Source organism: Macrotis lagotis, chromosome X, assembly GCF_037893015.1.
Source record: "Macrotis lagotis isolate mMagLag1 chromosome X, bilby.v1.9.chrom.fasta, whole genome shotgun sequence".
In the NCBI taxonomy this organism is placed as follows: domain Eukaryota; kingdom Metazoa; phylum Chordata; class Mammalia; order Peramelemorphia; family Peramelidae; genus Macrotis; species Macrotis lagotis.
In genome coordinates this window covers 669234888-669259583 of record NC_133666.1, presented here as the reverse complement: position 1 = coordinate 669259583, position 24696 = coordinate 669234888, and the positions used below count along the sequence as shown (strand labels likewise).

At 41.1% G+C, this 24696-nt stretch overlaps 1 protein-coding gene across 1 annotated transcript; it reads right to left on the bottom strand.

Moving 5' to 3' along the window:
• Nucleotides 1-458: 458 nt before the first annotated feature.
• LOC141501505 (zinc finger CCHC domain-containing protein 8-like) lies at nt 459-23613 on the bottom strand. The gene is made up of 14 exons (XM_074205506.1): nt 23014-23613; nt 17407-17449; nt 15448-15522; nt 14791-14896; nt 13116-13193; nt 11488-11591; nt 11296-11361; nt 10340-10400; nt 9836-9978; nt 9509-9651; nt 7069-7187; nt 5952-6038; nt 4932-5052; nt 459-2354 (listed from the first exon to the last, which is right to left on the bottom strand). The coding sequence occupies exons 1-14, from the start codon at nt 23258-23260 to the stop codon at nt 1546-1548; spliced, it is 2202 nt and encodes a 733-aa protein (XP_074061607.1). The 5' UTR covers nt 23261-23613; the 3' UTR covers nt 459-1545.
• Nucleotides 23614-24696: the final 1083 nt, after the last annotated feature.

Here is a 24696-nt window from a genome sequence, read left to right as displayed (position 1 = left end):
AATATATTTGCATACTTTCATATGCATTATATATATATATATATATATATATCAGATGGCTTGTCTTCTCATGGGGAAGGGAGGAAGGGGAAAGAGAGAATTTGGAACTCAAAAGTTTTTTTTAGGTTTTTTGCAAGGCAAATGGGGTTAAGTGGCTTGCCCAAGGCCACACAGCTAGGTAATTATTAAGTGTCTGAGAACAGATTTGAACCCAGGTACTCCTGACTCCAGGGCTGGTGCTTTATCTACTGCGCCACCTAGCTGCCCCTCAAAAGTTTTTAAAAACAAATATTAATCTTTTTTTTTTTACACTGAGGAAAAAATATGGATTCCTCAAAAGAAGAGTAAATTCTATCTCCTCTGCTGGCATAGTAGCAATATAACCCTTACAAAGGCCTAAATCATTCTAAGGCTAACAAGCTTTCCTAAAGACTTAACTCCCATAGTCTTTGTGAAGTGGAAGGGTATTCTACAGCTCTATAGAGCCTTTCCCAAGGAATAAAGCACATTCATGACTTTCAAATTATAGAACAAAAATGATCGACATTCAGAGACATCTCAGTTAGCATAGTTTCAATTTCACTTAATACAAACTTTTAAAAGTTTCCTAGTTTTTCTTTGGTTTTTTCAATCACAGAAATGATTCAAATTTGGACAACCCTCCTTTTTGTAGACCAGCCTGAGTCAGTTGGATCTTTTTTCCTAGCTGGTCAATTCAAAGTTTTCAATATAGTGACTGGAGAACCCCTCCAATTCGAAGCTCCCTCCCTGGGCCAGTTTCTGTATCACAAGAGCATTTTTGTGAACTTATGAGCAGGACATTTACTCTTCAAAATTTGGCCCACACTGCAGTAGCCAAGAAGCACTTACGTGTAGTAGAAGCTTAAGAATATTTATATGAAAACTAATTTATTAAACCTCTGTACACAAGAATGAACATATCTGTGCAGCGAGTTTACATGAAGAATGAAGTTACAAAAAGTAAAAGTGATATTAAAAATTGACCCAGGAAAATCACATATAAAAATACCCCAAATGGTGCCAAAGCTAGTAATTCCTGATTCTCAATTGACTGCCGACATTGAAATATGAGAAATTTAAAACAGTCAGAGCTTTAAAAAATTTATATTATTGTTAAACTTATCTACAAGGACAATTAGCAAAATGTAGAAAGAGAAAACAATGTACAAAGGACAGATTTAAAAACTACCACTCCTGAAACTCACAAATCAAAAAATGGTATAAACCTTATCAATTAAATGAACTCAAGACATCATTTTTTCTTCCCATTTTTTTATCTCAGAAAATGAAAAGCTCAATGAGCAAATCCCGAATCTTCCCCCCTCTTTAGAGAGAACCTTGTCTTTAAGCAAGCCAGGGTTGGCTCATACCCACCATCCAGCTTTGGGTAGCTCTTTTTCAAACATTGAGGAAAAGAACAAAACAAAATAAAGAATAGCCCACATTGTTCATCTCCAAGCAACAGAGAACATAAAATGAGGTTTAAGTTCAATGTCACTTGGGATAACCCCCAAGCTGCTACTCTTAAGGTTTTTTATTTTTTTGCTGATTCCGGGGTGAGTTTTTTAATAAACTTCGTATTCGGAGATAGACGCCAGTAGATTCCGCCATATTCTCAAACTCAAATGGGGTTATTCCAGCCGCAAACTTGCTCATGTCTGGGATAGGGCTGCTTGTCTTGGTGGATGGCGTGATGCTGGCCACCACCTGGGAGAAATCCTGCCTGCTGCTCTCACTGCCCTCACAGTCCAAGTCAACAGCTCCATTGCCATTGTCCAGGCCACTCTCAAAGTCTGCCTGGGCAGGCTCATCCTTCTTGACCTCGTCACAAAGCATCCCCTCCTCAGAGTCAGGGCCTGGTTTGGAATGCTCAGGGTCACAGACCTGCATGCAAGATTCTAATGGGTCAAGTTCGGCTGCTGTCTGCTTTTCAGGGATTTTTTCTTCTGTAGCAGGGATTTCTGGATCATTCTGGCAGGGGGATGAGGAAACAGAATTTCCAGTCAAAGGTGTATCAACAGGGAGGTCAGAATCACTGTTAGCACTGTCAGCTTGTTCCAGGGCTGCCCATATCAGCCTCTGCTGCTCCTCAAGCTCTTCCAAGGTCAAAGTATCTTCATCCATGGATGCAGCTCCACTCCTGGGTTGAGCCGAGTCACTGGGGGTGGGAGGAGGGGTACCCCTGGGGAGAGGAGGTGTAAAGCTGGGCGGAGTACAAGGAGGAGTCCCTTGGGGCAGTGGAGGAGGAGTTCTAATCAAGGGAGATCCAGGAGGCAATGGGGGTTGAAACTGAAATCCTTCCCCAGGATGAGAACCATGTGGCATCTCCATATCTAAAAAACAAAATTAAGAAGCTCTTTCAGAAGTTATGATTAACTGGTGACTGATATTTATAATATGACTTAACTCTAGGGCTATATTCATTAGTCAATCACAACTGTGTTGGTATTTTGAAGATTCAACTGCACACTGCGGAGACCTCTGGCTTCACCACTTTTGGGCCTCCCCTCTGCTAATGCAGACTGCGACCCTGCCACAGCTCAGTCACTGAAAATGGTCGTGAACAAAACAAAATCACTGTATTCCGAAGGTGAGCCAAGTCTGCATTACTATGTAACACAGGCCTATTACATTGCATTATATCCATATCCATATACACACACACACACACACACACACACACACACAAGTATGTGTAAAGTATTATTTGACATATCTATCTATCTACCTCCAAGTATTATGTGATACATATACAGGAGATGTGGGAAAAAAGTATCCTGAGAGATCCAAGGAGGACCTGGGATTTAAGGGCACAGGGCTGATCAGGTGGATCAGGGAAGGCTTCATGGAGGAAGAGGCTGAAGTCCAACCAAGTGAAAGGTGATTTTGGTGTCCTGGGATGAGTTGTGGAATCAGACTGTCCACAAACAAGAGGAGAAAGGGAGGAGCAGGAAGGGAGACTGAAAAGACAGAGCACCAAGACATAAAGGAGAGCTTGCATTAAGATGCCAGTGGACATGGTCAACACAAAGGTTCTAGGCACAGACTTGAGACAGGTAGAGTACGGAAGTGAAGAATTCTAGCTAAATTCATCAAAGTCAGAAGGTTTGGAGTGTGGGCACCTGGGAAAATAGTGGAGCCCCCAAAAGAAATAATCCATATCGAGATTCAAATGAAGGAATTTGCTTCCTAAAAAGTACTTCTGCAAATGCATACAAATACTGACAGCTGTACTTTTTTGTTACAGCTAAGACTAGAAATAATCTAGATCTCCATGACTTAGGGAAGGACTGAAGAAGTGTAGAGAAGTCTAGAAAGTCTAGAAAGTTGCAGAGTGAAAAAGGACAGAAGCAGGAGTATAATGAAGGTGATAATCACAACCAACAGATGAGGGTACACACTTCTGAAAGACCTAAGAACTCTGCCAGTGACCCCTCAGAACTTCAAGAGATGGAGGAAAAGAAAACCAGGCGTTGGTAGCCACAGTGAGAGCTGGGGAGGTGCTCCTCCTTTGTGTTACAAGAGAGAGTGGGGGGGGGGGTTGGTGGCTAGAAACACTTTTTTTTTTAAATTTATTTAAGGCAATGGGGTTAAGTGACTTGCCCAACCAAGGTCACACAGATAGGCAATTATTAAGTGTCTGAGGCCACATTTGAACTCAGGTCCTCCTGACTCCAGGCCCCGGTGCTGTAACCAATGCGCCACCTAGCTGTCCCTAGGAACAGATTTCTAAAAATTCCTCTAGAGAAGAAGAAAGTACAGAAGGTAACACAAATGAAGCCATTTTGTTACTGCCTTGTTCAACTTAACACAAATATTTAATTTTAGTCCTGGTCTCAAAACAAAGGCTAAGCATACTGCAGTCTGAAGTCATCTAATACAAGTATTCAGCATTAGTTACTTGAATCTCTCCTCAGGCAGAGCATCAGCAACCTTCCATGATACAACACTATGAAGATCATCAATCTCAAGCTAGAAGGGACTGCAGAAATCGTTTAGTCTCAATGCCTCATTTTATAGATGGAGGAAACTAAAGCTCAAAGAGCGAAGTGGCTAGCCTAGGGACAGAGGTAGCAAGGGGCACACCCAGCCCCCCCCCCCCCTTTTATGGAGGAAAAAGTATCTCTGGAAAAGCCATGGCCACTTCTTAGTTCTGAAAGTTTCAACATGACCTGGGAGATCCAGTCACCAATAAAGCAGCCTTGCTCTCAGAACCACTGGAGAACATTAAAAAGTCAATGGACACTTTACACTGACCAACCTGGGAAGGTATTTCAATTCCTACACAAGAATACTGGCTCCTTTTTCTTAATCAGAGACACAATAAATTTTTTTTGTGCCTGTGCATGTCTGTGAGAGAGAAAGAGAGAGACCGACAGATAGACAGAGATACAGAATATGTTCTGAGTTTTGGAGATTCAATCATCAAAGGTTTAGCTGAACCTGTCTTCACATCTCAAAATTTGTATTTAAAGGGGTTGTTGGACAGAAGGAAGGAAATAGTCACATTTGGAAGACTAGATAAAAACAAACACCAGCAATGTTTTTAAAACCACTAATAATCACGAATAAGTTCCCATTGGTCCTTAATACTATATAATAGGGACCCATTAAAAAAAAAAAGAATTTGCTTAGTGTCAAAAAATATCATGAATTGAAAAGGATAGTTGTAGCTTTCCAATCCAACCAAAACCAGAAAAGTTGAGAAGGGAAAAGACTGACTTTTTGATCAACGGACTTCATACACACACAAAAAAGGCATACTTTAGTCACATGGTACTGAGGTCACTGAGGACCAAAATAAATCTTTTCGGCTAAAACCAACACTCTCTGAAGGACAGTGGACAGTGGTGTGGTTTCACATTCCCTGGTTCCAGCTTCTCTAAGCTTTGGAATGAAAAGAGACTTACCCGAGTCGAGGTCCATGTCTGTGGTCGAGGATGCTGTTGTACTGCTCCCCCTTCTTTGCTTCTTTGGGCTACAAGGACTAGACTGAGATGCGGCCCTTTTACTGCCACAATGAGGACTTGTCTAAAGTTGTGACAGAAGTCAGTTGTTAGAATAGTGAGATACAACAAAGTCCTCCAAGCTCATCTCTATGCTTAGAAAAGGTGGACTTCACTTCTCAGTCACATAAACAAAAACATTCAGTAAATGAATGAAGCTAGCACTAAACAGAACATGCTTGGAAGAGAGCTAGTCTGGTTACTGAGTTGTTTCCTATTGTTTCTTCTTGAACATACATAAATCAAAAGAAAAAAATGACTACTTTTGAGGTCTAAAATTTTGGGGAGCTGGGTTTTAATTTCAAGCACTATTTGTCTTTGGTTATTCATTCTGTGCACCTCATGTCCTCTGCCAGAAAGGCCCTCTCCAAACTCAGCTGCAACTGACCCACTGGCGACAGACAGAGAACCTGGCCCTGGCCCCCACTCCCTGCCTGTGAGAGCCTGCACTTTACTGGTAGGGTCCTAGTCCCTTCAGGTCACCTCCATATAAAGACAGGACATCAGAGCTGTGACAGGAAGTGAAGAATTCTAGCTAAATTCTGTGTTAATCAGTGACTCATTTTATGGTACTTTAATGTTTATAAATTTACAACCGTGTGATCATACCTCAGTATCATAAATTTATGAAGACATAAACCAGTTCAGAGAAAGTCACCAGAGTGAGCCAGGATTTAAGCCAGACTATCTCCTTAAATGATGACTGGCTGCTTCTGAAGAAGTAGGCTAAGACTCTTGAATCCTGAGGAGAATGGGGAACTCCATTTGGGGGAAGCTGTCAGAGCCCTGAATATCTGACTGAAAGTGCCCTCTCTCTTGCTCACCTAGCACAGGGGCCACTCCTGGGAGGAAGCACGAACAAAAGCAGAGGGACCCAGAAAAGACACAGAATGGTATCACAACCAACACACCAAACCTACTTACTCCTTGGAAATTAGAAGACAGGTAACTTGCAAAAACATCCTTTTGCTGAGATGCCTGCATTGGTATAGAACCAAATATCCTCCAGTCCTGAATAATGAGAAATGTAAGTATTTATTTGGTGAACACTGTCCTGGTAATTGCTTTCTGTCAGTAGGAGGCAAATGCAGACTTCCCCGTATTCGATTTCCCATGTTGGAGCAGTGACGGAGCCCAATGGTGCTGATGGGGTTAATCCCACCAACAAACTCTGCTAGTATGTCAGGAAATGCTTACATTTTTCAATGTCAAAAATAAGTCTGTGGATTCGAGGAAAATCCATATCTTCCTTATTCCACTGCTGACTTCCTGCAAAGGCCTCCCACCTAGACTGGCTTCAGCATCTCCTGCCTTCAATGTAGCCCACATATTACAACTAAGAGCTTAACTTAATGGACCCTCAACATGGCTTTCCTCATGCTCAGAAATTGATTATTTCCTTTTCTGTAAAATTCAAAGTTTTCTCCTCTATCAAAGACTTATGCAATTTGGCTTATTGACCTTATCTCCCCATGCTCCAAACATGCAACCTGCATTCTGGTTAAGGCTAGTTGTCTTTTTGTCTCACAACAAATAACACTGTAGTTTCTTTATTCTTTAGCCACTCAGAGACTCCATCCTGCTACTGCCTGGCATGGAAGCTTTAACCTGCTCCATTTTTCTGACCAGACCATTGCTCCCTTCCTTTGACAGTGCAGCCTATTGGGCCCACCAGGCCTGAGAGATCACTAGATTGGGGTGCAAACACCTGATTGCTGCTCTATATTCCCACCTGGAAGTGAGCAATCCACCCCCCAGCCACAGACTGCCCCCCCCCCCCCCCCAGCAGTAATGATTATGAACACCCACCCACCTGCCCCAAGCTGGCTCTTTCTAGGGAATGATATAAGATCAATTCCAAACTTCTCATCAATAACTTATTTCATTTATAGTTTATGTTCTCAGACTTTAATATACACTGGTAACTGCCTTTGAAAAATAGACTACACAAAATTAAAAAATGCATTAAAATAAAAATTTTAACAAGAACAAATTTAAACAAAATAATGCCCATACAAGAAAGAAGAAGAAATATACTTACGTCCGAAATTCCTTTGGGAGTAGATATATTAAAGCCAGGATAACTGACCAATTTAGAGAGATCATAAGTAACACATTTATTCTGCAGTTCTCCTGATTCAGTTTCACCATCAGTACCATCTATTAGAAACCAGGAAAGGTGTTGTTAGAAGACAGTATTTAACATAGTATTCCACATCCTGAATAGGTACAGAATGGGTCTGCCCTCAGGACAACAAAACTGTTCCAAGAATTATTCTGACCATAATTTTAGATCAAACTACTCAGCGGGCTCCTTCATCTATGGCAATACAATTGCTGCTATTTCCAAGTCTCTGCTGATTGACACCACTGTGTAGATGAAGCCAACAGGCTCACCCATGTTATGGCTAGAATGGTTCTAGAATAGTTCTGCCATCAGGTTGATAGGGATAACAGTGAAAAAAGCAACACAGCAGGAATGGACTTTGGGATTCCTACCTTCTAGTGCCCAAGATAAGTACTTCCTATTTCTTGGCTTTTCTTATAAAGATTTCACATTGATGTATAAGGCAGAGAACACGAGAGAGTGAAGGATCATCTACACAGGACAATCAGCTTAAAAATAAACGGGAAGCTTGGGTTCTTGAGGCTCATTAGATGTTAAAAGTATTATTATTAATAGGCATGAATCCTGTTCTTCCATATAGGCCTGAAAGACATTTAAAGTTTACTAAATACATTTAAAATTGATTACCTGCAATGTTTGGGGAATAGAGTATCCTCATTAATAGATTCCCCCCCCCCCAGTTAAGTGTTTTTTATTTCAATTCACTGAAATAATTCCAAATAAGCTGATGTCCTTTCCTAAATTAGTATGTGTATGTATGTATATATATATATATATATACATACATACATATATATATATATATATATATATATATATATATATATATATATGTATACACACACTTGATCTAGGTAATTCCTGATACAGAAACTTCCTTCGTAACAGTGCAGCAACTCATGTGTAACTGATGATCTTAGAAAAGGAATGTTGGACAACTTTAATAAAGTAGTTAATTTGTTCAAGATCATCCAATCTGTCCAGACTGTGTCAGAGGCTTATAAGACTCAAACCCAGCCAGACCTTTGATTCATTCAAATATTGGATGTGGGAGTCCATTTGTGAACCAGAATTTTAAAGGAAGTTGTGAAATCTTCACTCCTCCAAGAAAGAGGCCCAGGCAACCAGAAGCTAAGAAAAACTAGGGATTTGGCCTCAATTTACTTGTGCAATGTGGCATCTTCCTTCTATTCCCTTAGTCAATATAGACAAATGTTGTAGGGGAAAAGAAGTCCAAAATTGGTAGGGATAATGGAAAATCACCAGGCACAGGAGAAAGAGCTCTGAGCTCCATCAGAGTCAAAAGACACAGATTTGAAGCAAAGTTCTTGGGATGCCCCCTCTGAACCTCAATTTCCTCAACTGTAAAATGGGGCTAAACCTAGCATTTAGATTACCTACCTTCCAGGTTTGCTGTAAAGAGCGCTCCCATTAACCCTGACTATACAAGGGGAAGGCAGCTCAGCATAGTGGTACAAACTAGGGTTAGCCTCAGCTCTTCTGTGTGTATAAGGTCATTTCCCTTGCCAGGTCTCCTTCATAAACAATGGGCTTTGAAAGGTCTCATCCATAAAACAAGGAAGATGATCCATGATCCCAGGTTATGAAAATGGTCATTCTTGTTATTAAGCTGGAATCAAGATTTGTCCTAGATAACCCATATTTGCAGGCAAATAAGAAATGAACACTGTGAATCCATATAATCACAAACTTCTGGAACTGAAAGACCCTCTAGAAATTATCTAGTCCCATGTTCCTCTTGTGCCAATGAACTAACTATCCTTTCTGCAGGTGAAGTGATTTCCCCAGACCTTACATCTTCAGGCTGTCAAAGGCAGGCCATGCCTAAATAGATTCTTAGAGAAGATAATTTTATTAGTGCAGAGAGGATAATATATGCAAAATTAAGACTCTCCAAAAAATAGCTCATTGCTTGAAGGGCATGCCAACTTGAACTGTACCAGAAGCCCCCCCGCCCCACTGCCTGTCAATGCATGCTTATTAGCAGAAAGACACTATTTCCTCTAAAAGTCATCAAAAAAAGGATTGATTCCTCTTATCAATACTGAAAGATCTGAGTGACAATGGGACCTAGCTGAAGGGGTAAACTCCTAAGTCTGCAGACCTGCAGTTTACTGGCTATGAGTGGATTGAGACCCAAGTCACCAAAAACTATTTACTGAAGAGAAGCTGCTACAACTGGCTGGTTCATTAAAATCGCTGCTCTGGTATCTAGTCATTGTAGTATGAGGGCACCAGCCAGGTGGTGAATCACAAGGATTTCTAACCAGTCCATACCCAGGGGTCCCCAAGACCATGACTGTAGCATACTTCAAATTGAAAAATCCTCTACCTTTTCCATCATAGAGAGCAAGTCCTGAATTCTCCAATTCGGCCTCTTTGAGCCACCCTGGTGGATAACCCAACTGTCGCATGCGATATATGAATGGTGGAAGGGTTTTATCAGTCACCCCAAGTGCATCCTGAAGTTCCTCGCTATGAAAAAAAAAAGAAATAAGGAAAAGAGTTTAACAGCAACGTGCCTTTATTTTTTAACTTTTCTATATATGAATTCAGTTATTATTAAATAACATTTGTATAAAGCATTTCAATTATTCTGAAGACAATATGAGAAAAAAGAATAAACTTTCCCATTAAAAAGGAGAGTAATTTGATTTACCTAATAATTCCTGGTTTGAATCTTCCAAATCTTTCTTCAACTTCCTCTGCATGGTACCGCTGCTGATAATTTTGGTTGTTTGCTTCTCCACAGGCTTCCATAAACTCTTTCCTCTTCTCATTTATACGAGCAGCATTCCGAGGCTATGATAGAATGTATTTGAAAAGAATGAAGTTGTGTGGCTTAAAAATATAGAAGTGAAAGGAAAACAATGATCACATCGACCTGGGGTTGGGTAAATAAATATTTTCTCTGGACAAAATATTGTACAAATAAGTCACAAGATACAATAAGGAGGGAGAAAAGGGGGAAGAAGATGATTTTGCTCTTTTGTAACTGTAGTATAACTGTATCATAAAACTACCAAATCCCTTAAGTACTTTTTACATTTTAATTCTTATATTTAGTATACCTAAAAAATTGAAACAGATTATATCAGCTGAAACTCTGACTTCTTGAAAAGTAATTGAGTATTCCTAGGCTACAAAAATGCAAGAAACTTACCAATGAACAATCTTTCATTTGATGCTCTTCAGAACCACAATTGAAACAGTGAGCCTTTGGTCTATAAGTTCAAAAAGGAAAGAGGATCATAATGTAAATGATACAACAGAAAAGCAAAATCAGTTGTATGCAGCACAGAAACAAGAACTAGAAGGAGCACAATAAGATATTAAGCTAAAAAAAAAAAACCATTGAGGGGCAGCTAGGTGGCACAGTGGATAGAGCACTGGCCCTGGAGTCAGGAATACCTGAGCTCAAATCCAGTCTCAGACACTTAATAATTACCTAGCTGTGTGGCCTTGGGCAAGCCACTGAACCCCAATGCCTTGCAAAAATTAAAAAAACACAAACTAACAAAAAACCTTTGAAGATCAACTAGTTCAACTGCCTCACATTATAAATTTTCACAGAAACATATCCAAAGGGCAAAGGGACTTCCCCAAGCTCATACAATGTGATGTCAATCTTGAAAAAAATGTATTTATATCAATGTTATTATGTCCAGTATGTTGCAAAGTTCTAATGACTAAGAATTCAAGCCAGAATTCTTTCCTTGTGTTCTATCTCAGGCTCTGAAAGGTTGAAGAAGACCACTGTACTAGTGCCCGAGAGAAAATTATTATACAAGATCCCCTTCTTTCAAATTCAGTGCAAGGAACAGCAAAAAGCAAATAGTTTTTTTTAATTTTTATTAAAGTAATGAGATAATATGAAAAATCCTTATGCCCTCCCAAGTAATGAGGTATGAAACAATTTCAAAAATCAACATATTTCTCCCTGTGTATTCATTATCAAGAGCAGCATTCACATCACCTTTAGCCACCCTAAAGTCTTCTACCTCAATGAGACTTAATCACAAGTAACACAAGTGATAAATAGGATATATACTATCAAACGTAAGGATTTTTAAAGTTCAACAACTAAGTTCAAAACAAAGAACAACTCTCAGCACAAACCTTTTTGCCTTTACTTGTATTTCTTGCCCTTCTAGAGAAACAATCTGGCTGAAGACTTGCTGGTACCTTTAGTGGTTTTATTAAGGAATAGTTATACGGTGGTAACATTTTTTATTTCTAAATCAAAGGTGCACTTAAACCAGAAGTAATGCAAGTTGTATAAACCTTCTTTCCTTTCACTGAGTAGGATACTTAGGTATTTCCCATCCTTCAGTAAGTTGAGGGTTTTCATTTAGTAGAGGTTGCCCCAATTTATCAAGGCAAAAATTGGTAAAATATAGGACACTTCCTACAACCTGTGGAAAAACAAGTCAGAAAATAGTGCTATTTAAATAGAAATAGTAAGTATATGGATGAATTAACAACAAAAGAATATGAAATTGAACTATTAAAAAAGCATTTGAGTTTCTCTAACAGGCCCAGTCTATGTCCCATTCAGTGAATCAGATCTTGCTAAGGAAGTAAAAGCTAATCTCCAGATTTCCCTTTCTTCTTGGAAGGCGGTATTACAGAGATCAGGTATTCAAGGGTAAGAAAAAAAAAAAAATCAATGAATCTTAAGGTGGACAATACATCTTTGAGAATCAAATTAGTAGAATCTCCCAAGGATCACAGGAATCCCTTTCATTACATCACTCACAGGCTGTCCACAATTCCTTCTATACATTTTCATTGACAATGATCTCACCACTACTTCATGAAACTTTGCCTTCTACTTTCTGGATTGCCCTATTACTGTTGTTGTTGTTATTATTATTACTGTCATTACTATTATTATCCTAACAAAGCTTTCCTTACAAGGTTGAATACTGCCTCATTCTAACTTCCATTTGGAGTACTAGTTCTATTTTCATGAGCAATATGGAAAGTCTGTATTGTCTATAACTTAGAAATCAAAAGTCTTCCAAACATTTGAAGAGTGCTACTATCCTTCCCCAGATCTCATCATTATCTTTTCTTCTCCAAAATAAACTCCAGTTATTTCCACTAGTACATCAGGTTACCCACAACCACTGCTTCTTCCATTGTGTACCTCTAGATGTCGCTCTAGTTTGTTAAAGTCATTCCCAAAATTTGACAAGAGTAATGAATAAAATCCTCCTGTCTCCGTCGGATGGCGTAGAAGACAATGGAACTCCAACCTGCTATGTATGATCTGAACACTATAATCTCACTGATTTTAAGTAATCATGTCCCACTTAGACAAAGCTAAACAAAATTTAGTTTCCATTCAAGTAAAGCCAACAGATCTTTTCCTGAGAACTATTCTTAAGACCCTTCTAGACTAACTATAATGCTGGTGCAGCATTAAATAATCTGAATGTAGCAGTTACACACTTATCCTTATTAAATGTCACTGTGTTAACCTGCCATTCTAGTCTATCAACGTCTTTTTGAATATGGTTTGTCTCAATTTACCTTAGTTTCATGGCACCTGCAATTTGAAAGAACACACTTTTCTATATATTCATCAGATCACTAACTTAAAACCAAAAAAGGGCCGAGTCCTCTAAGTATTATCTATACAACAGTAAAATCTAGTGTAATCAGTAGCTCCCTTACCAAAAGGATATATATTTTAATAGTTCTACAAAATTCATTAGGTATCAAGCATGTCTCTTTTTCAAAAGATTATATGCTTTGGAAAATATTAGACAAATATTAGATAAATATTAGACAATATTAGATAAAATCATTTTATGAAATTTGAATCATTTAATTATCAAAAAAATTATATTAAATTCCACATGACTAACAGAATGGAAAAACCTGCACAAAAAAAAAAAGAAAAGAAAATAAAAAAAACCTAAATAACTTACACTAAAGGCTTCCTTAATTTTTTTTACAGCTTTTGATTTCTTCACTTTACGGTCCTCTTCCAACACAATACTGGAAGGCTAATAAGGAGAGATAGATGCAAGTGTTAGAAGACTATTTCTTATGTTATATAAAACATGCCACTGAGTAAAACTCAATAAGTATAATCATATTCTGACATGCTATTCATTCACATATTAAGGAATATTGGCATAGAAGAGAAAGCACCAATGAATTAATAAGAAAAAAGCAAGTCTTTCGTAAAGTGCAATGGTCTTTAATGAAACAATAATAGACTTGAAGTCTATTTAAATGGATGGTAATTTGGAGACTGATTTGAATGGATCAGATAGTCTAGAGTCTAAAAGTTTAAGCAAGTGCTATACATTGAACACACAGATTAAAGAAAAACCTAAAATAACCATAATTTTTAATCCCAAAGTACCATACAATGATAAATGATTTTCACAATGAGCCGGAGGAAACACAAATGACAAACTGCTTTCTAACGTGACGAAATGTTAAATTATTATTGCTTTGGTGTTAAGAATACTTTTTGACATTTCTTAAACCAGTATGGTAGGAAACAAAACTAAACAAATTGCTAATTGAACAATTTAAATGGAACCATTTTTATTTTCATGTTTAACCACAGTTCTCATTCACATAAAAAATGTTTAGCAGATTATTTTATGTGTGCATTCAGTGTATTAAGTGATAGGAAGATTATTTAAAAAAAATACCTAGCACTTTAATGCAGCCCCACCTTAACAGGAGAGAAATAAACAAACAAAATCTTAATTCTGGACTTCAGGAGTCACAACAGGAACAGGTAAGGGTGTTCTAGAATAAGCCAGTGGGAGGCTTTAGGGGATTATGAAAGCAAGCTAGGGGATAGATGAAGAGGTAGTTAGTGCGTGCTGGGTACAGTTTTTTAAAATAGGGGGAGGGAAGGAACAAGATCTGTTGTATAACCTCTGTGACTGAAGGGTCTTCTGAACTGTCCAGGTTAAACACACACACACACACACACACACACACACACACACACACACACACACTCTCTCTCTCTCTCTCTCTCTCTCTCTCTCTCTCTCACTCTCTCTCTCTCTCTCTGTATATATATGTGAAACTGTAGCCAGAAGAAAGATTTCAAGGTTGAATATCATATAAAGAATAAAAGAGCAATAACTGAAATCCAAATAAAATTCTATTAACTTTTTAATTTCAAATCCAGTCAACTTTCCACTATTTATATAATTATAACTGATGCCAAATATAACCGAATAGTTAAATTCAGACAAGTTTGCTTACACTTAAGAGGAATAAATGCAGTAGTCTGGAAATCAAAAGATCTCTTCTAGGTCCCTCCTCTGTGAGTCTCTTTTCCTCTTCTGGGACCCTGATCTTAGAAGATCTCTTTTCTTTCTACATCTCCCTTTCTCCTTCTAAGTCCCTGATTTAGGATGCCTGTTTCTCCTCCTAGCTCCTTTATCTTAGGCCTCCTTTCTTCCTTAGAGGTTCCATTTTCCTAATCTGTAAATGACAGTCTGATAAAAAGCTGGATGCTAAATAGGCAAATCTCTTCTATTAGAGACAGCACGGGATGATACAAAGGACAATGGATTTGGAATCACCAAAACACACTACTTAAAGAGGCTCTGACATGAGATATACCTGGGGCAGCACATTAAAAGCAGTCTTCTCAATATCAGCTTTCTTCTGCTCCTCATATCGTTTTACTAAATTTGAAACAAATTCCTCAATTTCTTGATGATACTGCCTGAGGAAGAAGAGAAATTACATTAAAACAATATCTCAAGGATTAAGCATTTAGTCAAAAAAAAAAAAATATTCTGCACTCTCAAAAAAGAGTTGCCAAATAACTGAGCTTCATAAAACTGCCTATCAATCTGGAAATAATTAATAATGGTTTAAAGTATCAGCAACAACATTTGAACATTATTTTATCTTTTCAATTACATGCAAAAATCATTTTTCAACAATCCTCATTTTGTAAGTTTTTAAGTTTCACCTTTTTCTATCTCCTTCCCCATGACACTGAGTAACTTGAAATAGGTTATACATATACAGTCATGTTTAACTACTTCCATAAACAACTTTTTTCAAGATAATCCCACATTCAATAGTTTTTACAATTTTTCACAAAGAGAGGGTGGAAATGGTGTTAAAGGAGAAAGTCTACAATTTAACCTAAGCAATTTCTCATCCAGAGTATTTTCAGAGACTAAAGAAATACTTTATCATGAAAGCAGCACATTCAGAAACCTCAATGAACAGAATGAACTCAGGATGTTTTTATAAGCTACTTACTTTGAAATAACATTGTTCATAAATAAAATCTGGAGCAAAGGTCCATCTAATTTAGAATTGTTCACCAAAATCCCACTAAAAGAAAAATTAAAGCATACTTTTAGAGCAGATACAGGTGTTTACATATATAACAACACTCTATGTATGTAATTAACCATAGTTTAATATCATACATCTGAAGACCTCATTTTAAGGAATCTCCATAGACTTAAAGAAATAAAACTTGGTACATGTACTCTTCATAGACATCCTTACTAAAATAGATAACTGCTAGAAAATTTAGTTGTAAAGCGAACCTAATTTTTTCCCACTGATTTCAATATAAAATATGAGAACTATTACAATTGGGGGAAAAATGGAGCCCCAGGATATTATAAAATAATAATTAAAACAAAATATGTTTTAAAATGAACAAAAAATAATTTCAGATGATCAGTTGGAAAAACAAGTTTCACCAGAGTTAAACAAACTCAGGACAGTAAGACTATTTTAATTATATTTGACTGGCAAGATAATCAGCAAATTAAACCCTATTAACTTTTACTTCTCAATTTAATGGTTTATTTGTTTATAGGGTACTAATAATATTGGTAGAAATTGCAAACTTAGCAAAATGTTTATTTTGAACTTCGCAAAATCCTGTATTATTATCAGACAGTAAATATGTTCTCTTGGGAATGGAGCAGAGTTGAGGGAAAAGACATCAAGCCAGAACACCCTTTTACATCAACCCCAACCAACTGCTCTCCGTCATAACTTAGATTATTTTTAAACCACACCAAAAAAATTACAAAACTTCTTGTGAACAATAAATAAAATTTTTAAGATCTGAAAGTCATATTATAATTACACCCTTAGTCTTTTAAAACTTAGAAAAATTAGAAAGGAAATTTTGCTTTTGCAACAGAAATCTATCTATATCAATCACTGTATATAATAAGACCTTCAACATTGAGTCACATCAAATGCTTCTGAGAATCTTAGATTTTTTTTTAACTTTTAAATATAGCTGATGTGCTAAATCATGCTATTGCAAGTTTTTTTGTTTTTATTTTGCAAGGCAATGGGGTTAAAAGACTTGCCCCAAGTCAAACAACTAAGGAAGTATTAAGTGTCTAAGGCCAGACTGAACTCAAGTCCTTCTGACTCCAGGGCTGGTGGTCTATCCACTGCATTACCCACCTACCCCTGTTGCAAGTCTTTGACCCAAGATTCAAGGGCAGAAATTCAACAACTTTTTATTTTTTTACGCTTTTGCAAGGTAAATGGGGTTAAGTGGCTTGCCCAAGGCTACACAGCTATGTAATTATTAAGTGTCTGAGACCGGATTTGAACCCAGGCACTCCTGACTCCAGGGCCGGTGCTTTATCTACTGCGCCACCTAGCCACTCCTATTCAACAACTTTTATAAATCTTTGGAGGTTGGGAGTGTACATATTATCTTCATTTACTAAGAAGCCCAGAGACAAAGTGATCTGTCCAGGAATACTTCTTTACTTCCCATTACACAGTGCTCCCTCTCTCTTGAGCTGTTTACATCTTGTATGCCTTTGAATTCCTTTCAGAAGTGGCGGTCACAATTTTAACTAAATTAAAATTAGCCAAATTCAACAAAGATGTATTAAGTGCTTACTGAGAGCTGAGAACTGGTAAGATGCTGGCTAAGATACAAAGCTCAGATTAAAACCTTTGCTTACTAAACTGTATGACTTGCATATTTTATTCAGTAAAATTTTTCCTGCTATTATTTAACACATATAAGAAGACAGGTAAAGGTACAAGAATTAGAAAATCTGGCAAATTCACCCCAACTCTACTGATTTTTCTAAAATTCTAGGAAGTTTGAAAAACAAGGGCATAAAAGTAAAAAAAGAACACTATTATTTCTAAGAAGTCATTCTTGTTCATGTGAAACATAGGACAGCGGTGTAAATTAAGGTTTATTCCATGATTTCATACCTTGGTCGAGACAGAACACTGAGTTTTCTTTTCAGTTCTTGATGTTAATTATTTGTTAAGGAATACAAATCAAATCTTTACAATTTGCAGAACTAGCAGAACCATAAACCCACAAAAGTTAAGCCAAAGTTTTGGATGTCACTGTAGCCAACAGTCAGCTCCCCACCACCCTGCCCCCTCAAACCCTAACTGGAAGCCTTTTCTATAAGCAAGTCTTCCAACTACATTAAGCTCTGGTGTAAAAGATGAAAAATGATAGTCCCTGCCCCCGAGGAGCTTACCATCTATCGACAAGGATCCTGACAGGCAGAAGATGATGAGGACAAAGTGCTCTAAGGATTTTGAAAAACTAAATCTCAAAAACCTCCATCTGTCACAGTTTAGCTGAACTATTACTGAGCATAACCCTGCGAGCAATTCTTGGATAGAATTAAAAGAGGTATTCCCCTCCAACACATATTCTAAGTCATACCTCTAATCAGATAGAATCAAATGAGGCAAGGAGATGAAGATGGCCTGAACCAAAGCAAACACACTCAGAAAAGGCTTGGTCAGTGTTGGGGAATTAGACATTACATGGAAAGCTGAACATGAAGTGCTACAGTAGAGTGCTGTCTATTTTCAACAAAATCAAGTCCAGATAATCACTTTAGGTTTTTTTTCTTTTTGTTGTTGTTTTTTTTTTGCAAGGCAAAGGGGTTAAGTGGCTTGCCCAAGACCACACAGCTGGGTAATTATTAAGTGTCTGAGACCGGATTTGAACTCAGGTACTCCTGACTCCAGGGTCGGTGCTCTATCCAATGTGCCACCTAGCTGCCCCCAGATAATCACTTTAAAAAAAGAACAAAACAGACCAGGACGTCATAGCTACCCAAAGAAGAAGAATAACTATTTGATTAGAATCTAGAAAAAGTACCAGAGGAAATTCCAGTCACTTCAGAGTTTTTTAAAAATCAGGAAATGAACTTTCACAAGTCAAGAATCTTCTCCAAACAGGAAGAATTCTTTAAAACATCTCTCTTTTTATTTTGTTGATATATATGTATATACATATACACATCTATTGGAAGAGTTTATTTTTTGCAATTCATCACAAACCCCTAGCCCTCTAAAAATATTTCAGGAGGCCTCATGATTCCCTTCAATAAACATTTATTAAGAATTTAGGTGGCAGAGATGTAAAAAAGGGTAAAAACATCACTTGTACAAAAATATTCAAGGCAGCCCTGTTTATGGTGGCAGAGAATTGGAAATCAAGTAAATATCCTTCAATTGAGGAATGGCTTAGCAAACTGTGGTATATGTATGTCACGGAACACTACTGTGTTCTTTTAGAAACCAGGAGGGATAGGAATTCAGGGAAGCCTGGAGGGATTTGCATGAACTGATGCTGAGTGAGATGAGGAGAACCAGAAAAACACTGTACGGGTGTACATGGGGGTGATGATCATCCTTGTTGGACTTGTTCATTCCATCAGTGCAACAATCAGGGACAATTTGGTTATCTGTGATGCAGAATACCATCTGTATGCAGAGAAAGAACTGTAGAGTTTGAACCAAGACCAAGGATGATTACATTTAATTTAGAAAAAAGAGCTGATATCTTATTGTCTGATCTTGCTACCTCTTTGATTTTGTTTCTTCCTTAAGGATAAGATGTTTCTCTCATCAATTTGAATCAATGTATACCATGGAAACAATGTAAAGCCTCGCAAATTGGCTTCTGTGGTGGGGTGGGGGGAGGGAAGTAAGATTAGGGGAAAAATTGTAAAACACAAAATAAAATCTTAAAAAAAAAAACAAAACTCCCAAACTGTACATACCCTTTGACCAGCCATCACTAAGTCTGTATCCCAAAGAAAATAAAAAAAAGGACCATAAAAAAAAGAATTTATGTGAAAAGTACTTTGTTTCTTCCCATACAAACAAAAACACAGCAAGAATGCTTCATTCTATTTTTTTTTGGAAAACAAATTTTGTTGCTGTTTTTATTAATACATCACTGTCATTTATCAATAAGCTTCTGCTCCTAAGAATCCGCCTTTGTAAAAAGCAAAACAATCCAACACACTGGACAGATCTGATGATACATGCTCCATTCAGGTTCCACTGACCACCACTGCTCTGCTAAAAAGAGAGATCAGCACAGGGAGTCTTCTTAAATCAATGCTGATCCCTGCATTGATCAGTTTAAATGGACAGACACAAAGCTTTCTTTCTGACAATATTTCAGGAGGAAGTGCTAAGGGCAGAACTATAAGTAAACACGAGAGTCCCTGCCCTCAATTTGACATCTAAAAAAAAAGATAAACAATATATAACAGGGAAGGGAAAAGGTAGCTGGAGGAAACAGTGTTGGTTAGAAAGGTATCTCTCAAAATTATATTCCTATGGTCACTGTTTGCTTCTAGGTCCCTTAACTCTCCCCCAAGTTGTCAATAAAGAAATAAAAAAGACAAAGGATCATCAATTAAAAGACTGAAGAGAGGACCTTCGATCGAATTCATCTGCCATTTGCTCCCTGAGATGCCACCCTCCAGCTGCTCAGAGCCCTGGCCTGGGTCCTGCCTTTCACTTTCCTGACTCCTCTTTTTTGCCAATCCTTCTTTAGTACACTCTTGGGGCTATCACTTAAAGGTAGCTGACCTGACATGGACTGTCCAGTCCAGGGCACCAACTCATTCATAAAAGGGAATGTTCTTTTCCTCCTGAATTTCTCTAGAGCAGGTGGATCTCTCCTATTGCTCGTCTACATTAGACCATGGGACGTGAATATATTTAAGTCCACAGACAAATCCCAAGGCCTCAGTGGAGCACAAGCTCCTGAATGGCAGGGGCCCAAGAGTTCTCAGCTCAAGTCAGAATGGCCCCACTTAATCACAGTATCAACAAGGGCTCAGGGCCAAGCACAAAAGACAAAAATGGAAGACAAGCTACTGAGGGAAAGAAGGTATCCCTATAAGCAGATACAAAGCCTGTACAAAGTAAAGCCAAGGTCACCTCAGCATTGAGGAAGCCTGCAGAATACTCCTGAGGAGCAAGTGGAGTCTTTGGAGGAAGTCAGAGATTCTAAGAGGAGCAAGAATGGATGTGATGACCAGAGGTGGGAGGTGAGTGTGGCCAGGGCTGGAGGTGCAAGGGCCAGATTGTCTTTCACCTGCTGATCCAAGCTGGCCAGCTTCTCAGGGGATCAGCATATCAAGGACAAACTGAATGGGAACCCCAGACTCCCAGGGAGCTCCAGACCAGCAGATAGCAGGTGATCTCACTCAATCCCAGGGCATCAGCCCATCTTCAGCCCAGGTGGATGCAGTGGTTGAGTATGAGGTCATCATACCCCCAGCTAACAAGTCACTTCCAGGCCTCATCTCCTACATTCTCCACCTACATCTCTGGGTCCAAGGGCCCTGACAAACAGTTTGCCCTCCTGAGTCTTCCTGGCCATTTCCAAGCCAACCCCCTGACTTCCCTGTGCCCTTCCCCACCTCTTTCCTCATTCAGAAATGGAGGGCAGAGGTGGGGTCTGGTTTGCTAACAGCAGGACCTCCAAAGTCAGCACAGTTCCTAGCACAGAGTGTTTTAAAGATCTTTTCTTGTTCCTTGATTTATCTTACTGCTGCAAAAAAGGAGCAAGTCAATGAACCTCTGAAGAGCTAGAGTAGAGCCCAGCTGTCTGGCCCATAGGAACAGAAGACTGACCTTCTGGGGGACATTGGCCTTTCTATAAGCTGGAGGATCACTTCTCCCAGCAGTCCATTCTTACTCCAAGTCACAGTCTACTGACTGAAGCTGGAGGACATCCAGTCTGTGCTGACCGGGTTCACTCTCGGTATGTTCCTTGGTTTTCCCTGGGCACTCACCATCCCAGGGCTTTCTTTTCACATTTCCTATGGGACTTGCTATCCCACCAACTAGAAGCTGTGGTGAACTTTGTCACCTCTCTGCAAGCCTGCCCAGGACCTCTGCTCCCCTATACTCTCAGCTGAGGACCTTAGGCCACACAGCTTGGGAATTCTCTCTTCTCCCTGCTTTCACATCATTCAGACATTTGACTTCAATGTCCGGGTCATCACCATCTTCCTAGTTTCCTCAGCTCCTCACTCCCATTCTTCCCATATTCCATATTCCAGTCTTCTCACATCCACCCTCCCAGGGCTTGGTTTTGTTCCCCTTCTCTATTCCTACCTGTACCACAAGAAAAACTCTTCTAATGGATCTCTCTGCCTCCAGTCTTTCCCCAGTGGAACCCACTCTCCCATTAAGCTGCCGAAGTGACTTTTCTAAAGGATGGATCTAACCATGTGATCCCCGCTTATTTCACAACTCCCATGGTTCCCTATGACTTCCAGGATCCGATATAAAATGCTGTTTGGCCCTTAAAGCCCTTGGCAGAGAAGGCACTAAATAAACACAACTGACAACTTGTGGGCAAACTGCTGCAGAAAACGTATTAATTAAATCAAGGATGTCCTCATTAGGTTTCCAGTCCCGTAGAAAAACAGCTGGATCTCTGTGTGCTCCCAGAGCTGTGGCGTCTCCCCGTCCTGGTCACTGGGGATGCCCAGACAAGTGCCCTCTCCCCAGACTGCCCTTGTGAACCCCTGGATTCTGCCAGCCCCTGTGCAGGCCTCCAGCCCCTCACAATCTAGGAGAAAAAAGCACCAGCTCGACCCCACACATGTAATGGGGAAAGAGACACCCTGTGAATAACAGCGCACAAATCATGATATATACCTTTAGCATCTACCTATTTGTTTCTTCTTGGTCTGTGCCTCCCCAGGGCCCCGCACTGCCCGAGTCAGTGAACACTGATGAAGCACCTATGGTGTGCCGGACACTGTCTGAAGCAGTGAAGGTTGCAAAGAGAGGCTTCCAAGGAGGCCTCTGCTCTCCAGGAGCCCTCGGTCCAATAGGCAATCATATAGATGCAAATGCAACTAGAGTCAGGCCAAGTAGGAAATCACCAACAGAAAGAAGGCGCTGGAATTAAGAAGTTGGGAAAGGTTTCCCTTAAAAGAGAGTGAGGATTTAAAGGAGTCCAAGAAGGCAAGGGCGGAGGGGCAGGGGAGCAGGGCAAGGCTGGGCGGGGCGCACCGGGCAGCCAGCAGCCTCAGCTACGCGTGTCCCCAGCCCTTCCCGGCCCGGGCTGGGCCACTCGGGCCCGGCTCCCCCAGGGCCCCCAGGCCGGGCCGGGGGCGCCTCCACGACCAGCCCGCGGCACCCGCTTCCACTTGGCTCCCGGGGCTCCCCCCGGCCCTCACCGTCCTCAAGTCGGTCCGGCGAGGCGGCCGGCAAGTCCTGGCCCAGCTGGGCCTGGGGGGCAGGGGAATGGGGGTCCCGGGGAGGCTGCAGAGCGCGCACGCAGCCCCCCCCCCCGCTGTCTGTCTGTCTGTCCCGGGGGGGGGGCGAGACCTCCGCTTCCCGCCAGGCCCAGCCCGAGCCCCGGCGCGCCCCCGCGCCCCCAAGCCGCGGGCGCGCGCTTAGGCCAGGCGCGCCCCCGGCCCCTCCCTCCCGCGCGGCGCGGCCCCGGGGGCTCCGGGCGGGAAGGGGAGCGGGCCTGACGTCAGCGGCGCCCCGGGCCCGCCGCCCCCGCGGCCGGAAGGATATTCTCGGCGCGGAGCTCCTCGATGGTCTCCTCGTAGCGCCGCAGCCGCTCGCGCAGCTCCTCGTCCTCGACGCCGTTCGTGGCGGCCTCCTCCGGCCGCGTCTCGTCCTCCTCGGCCGCCCCGGCCTCCGTCTCCGCCGCGCCCTGCTCCGTCCCGAAGCGGACGTGAACGGGCTCCCCGGGCGCCTCGTCGTCGCCGCCGAAAGCCTCGAACAGCTCCCGATCGCCGAAGTCCACCTCGGCCGCCATCTTGGCGCTCTAGGAGAGACGGGAGAAGGGGCGGGGCGACGGGCGAGAGCGGACGGTTTCCCGGAACGGCCCGCTTCGAAGCGGCCTGTCTAAATGAGCCGGCCGGACTACAACTCCCAGAAGGCCGCGGTGCGCCGAGTGCCGGAGCGGAGAGGGCTCGGACGCCGGGCATGCCGGGACTTGTGGTTCTTCCCGGGGCAGGGGCAGAGGGTGGGGCGGGAAGGCATCCGGGCGCCCATTGTTCGCACTGCCCGCCGGGATTGGTTCTGAGGCTGCGGCGATCCCGCCCTCCGCGCGGCCCGCGCAGGCGCGCCCGGGACAGCGGAGCCGGAGGCTTCCGGGAACGGGAAGCGACTGCGGCGAAGGGGGCCCGGGGGGAGGAGGGGGCAGAGCCGGGGCGGACCCGGGGTCCGAGACGGGGTCCGACCGAGCGCGGGGCTCGGGGCGCCGAGTACGGGGGGCGGGAGGCCCGGAGGTGAGTGCGAGCGCGTGGGGCGCGCGGGGGCCCGAGCCGGGGGGACCTGAGTTCGGATCCGCCCGCTGACCCCCATGGCCTTGCCGAAGTCGGAATAAATGAATGAAACGGAAGCTTTGGGAGCTTGTAGGTCCCCAGCCTGCAGCGTCTCTGTGGCAACCTGGAACAGTGTGACACTTGTGGAATTCAAAAGACTTCACCAGACTTTCCCTCTGCACATACCCAGAGCCTGGCCCAAGGTGATCAGAAAGCAAGTGCATTGGCAAAATGAGCAAAGAAGTCAAAAAAAGAATCCTAGAATCGAAGTTGTGGTGACAGGGATGCTCAAGACATCCACCCAGCAGGAGATGATTCCAAAAGAGAGCCTCATAGAAAAATACAAGAAATTCAGCTAAAATGTCCACATGGATAAGGTTTAAGTTGAAAGTGCTTTCAATACAATTAGAGAAAAAAAAAATTGTGGAAGAATTGAAAATAAAATCAATGCTTTACCATAAGAGATACAACAAAACCTTGCTAAAGTGAAACAACTGAAAACTAGAATAAATCATATGATAGCCAATAGTTCATAAAATTGGATAAAAAAAGGATAAAAGTCAAAAGAATAGAAAAAAGTAGAGGAAAATGGAAGAGATCTCACAGACCACAGAGAAAAATATTAATTCAGATTACTTGAATGCTTATGATCAAAGAAGACATTAGATTGTAAATTTCAAGAACTCCTAAATCTCCCCAGATCTCTTAAGGATCTTGGAAAAAGTGGAAAAAAATCCACTAATGGCTTTTTTTTTAAAGGTTTTTGAAAGTCAAGTTTCTGAGGCTCTATTTGAACTCAGGTCCTCCTGACTCCAGGGCCAATGGTGCCACCTAGCTGCTCCCCACTGATCACTTTCTGCAAGAAACCGCCAAATGAAAACTTTCATTATATTCAAAATTCAGTTCTTCCAAGTCTAAGAAAAGG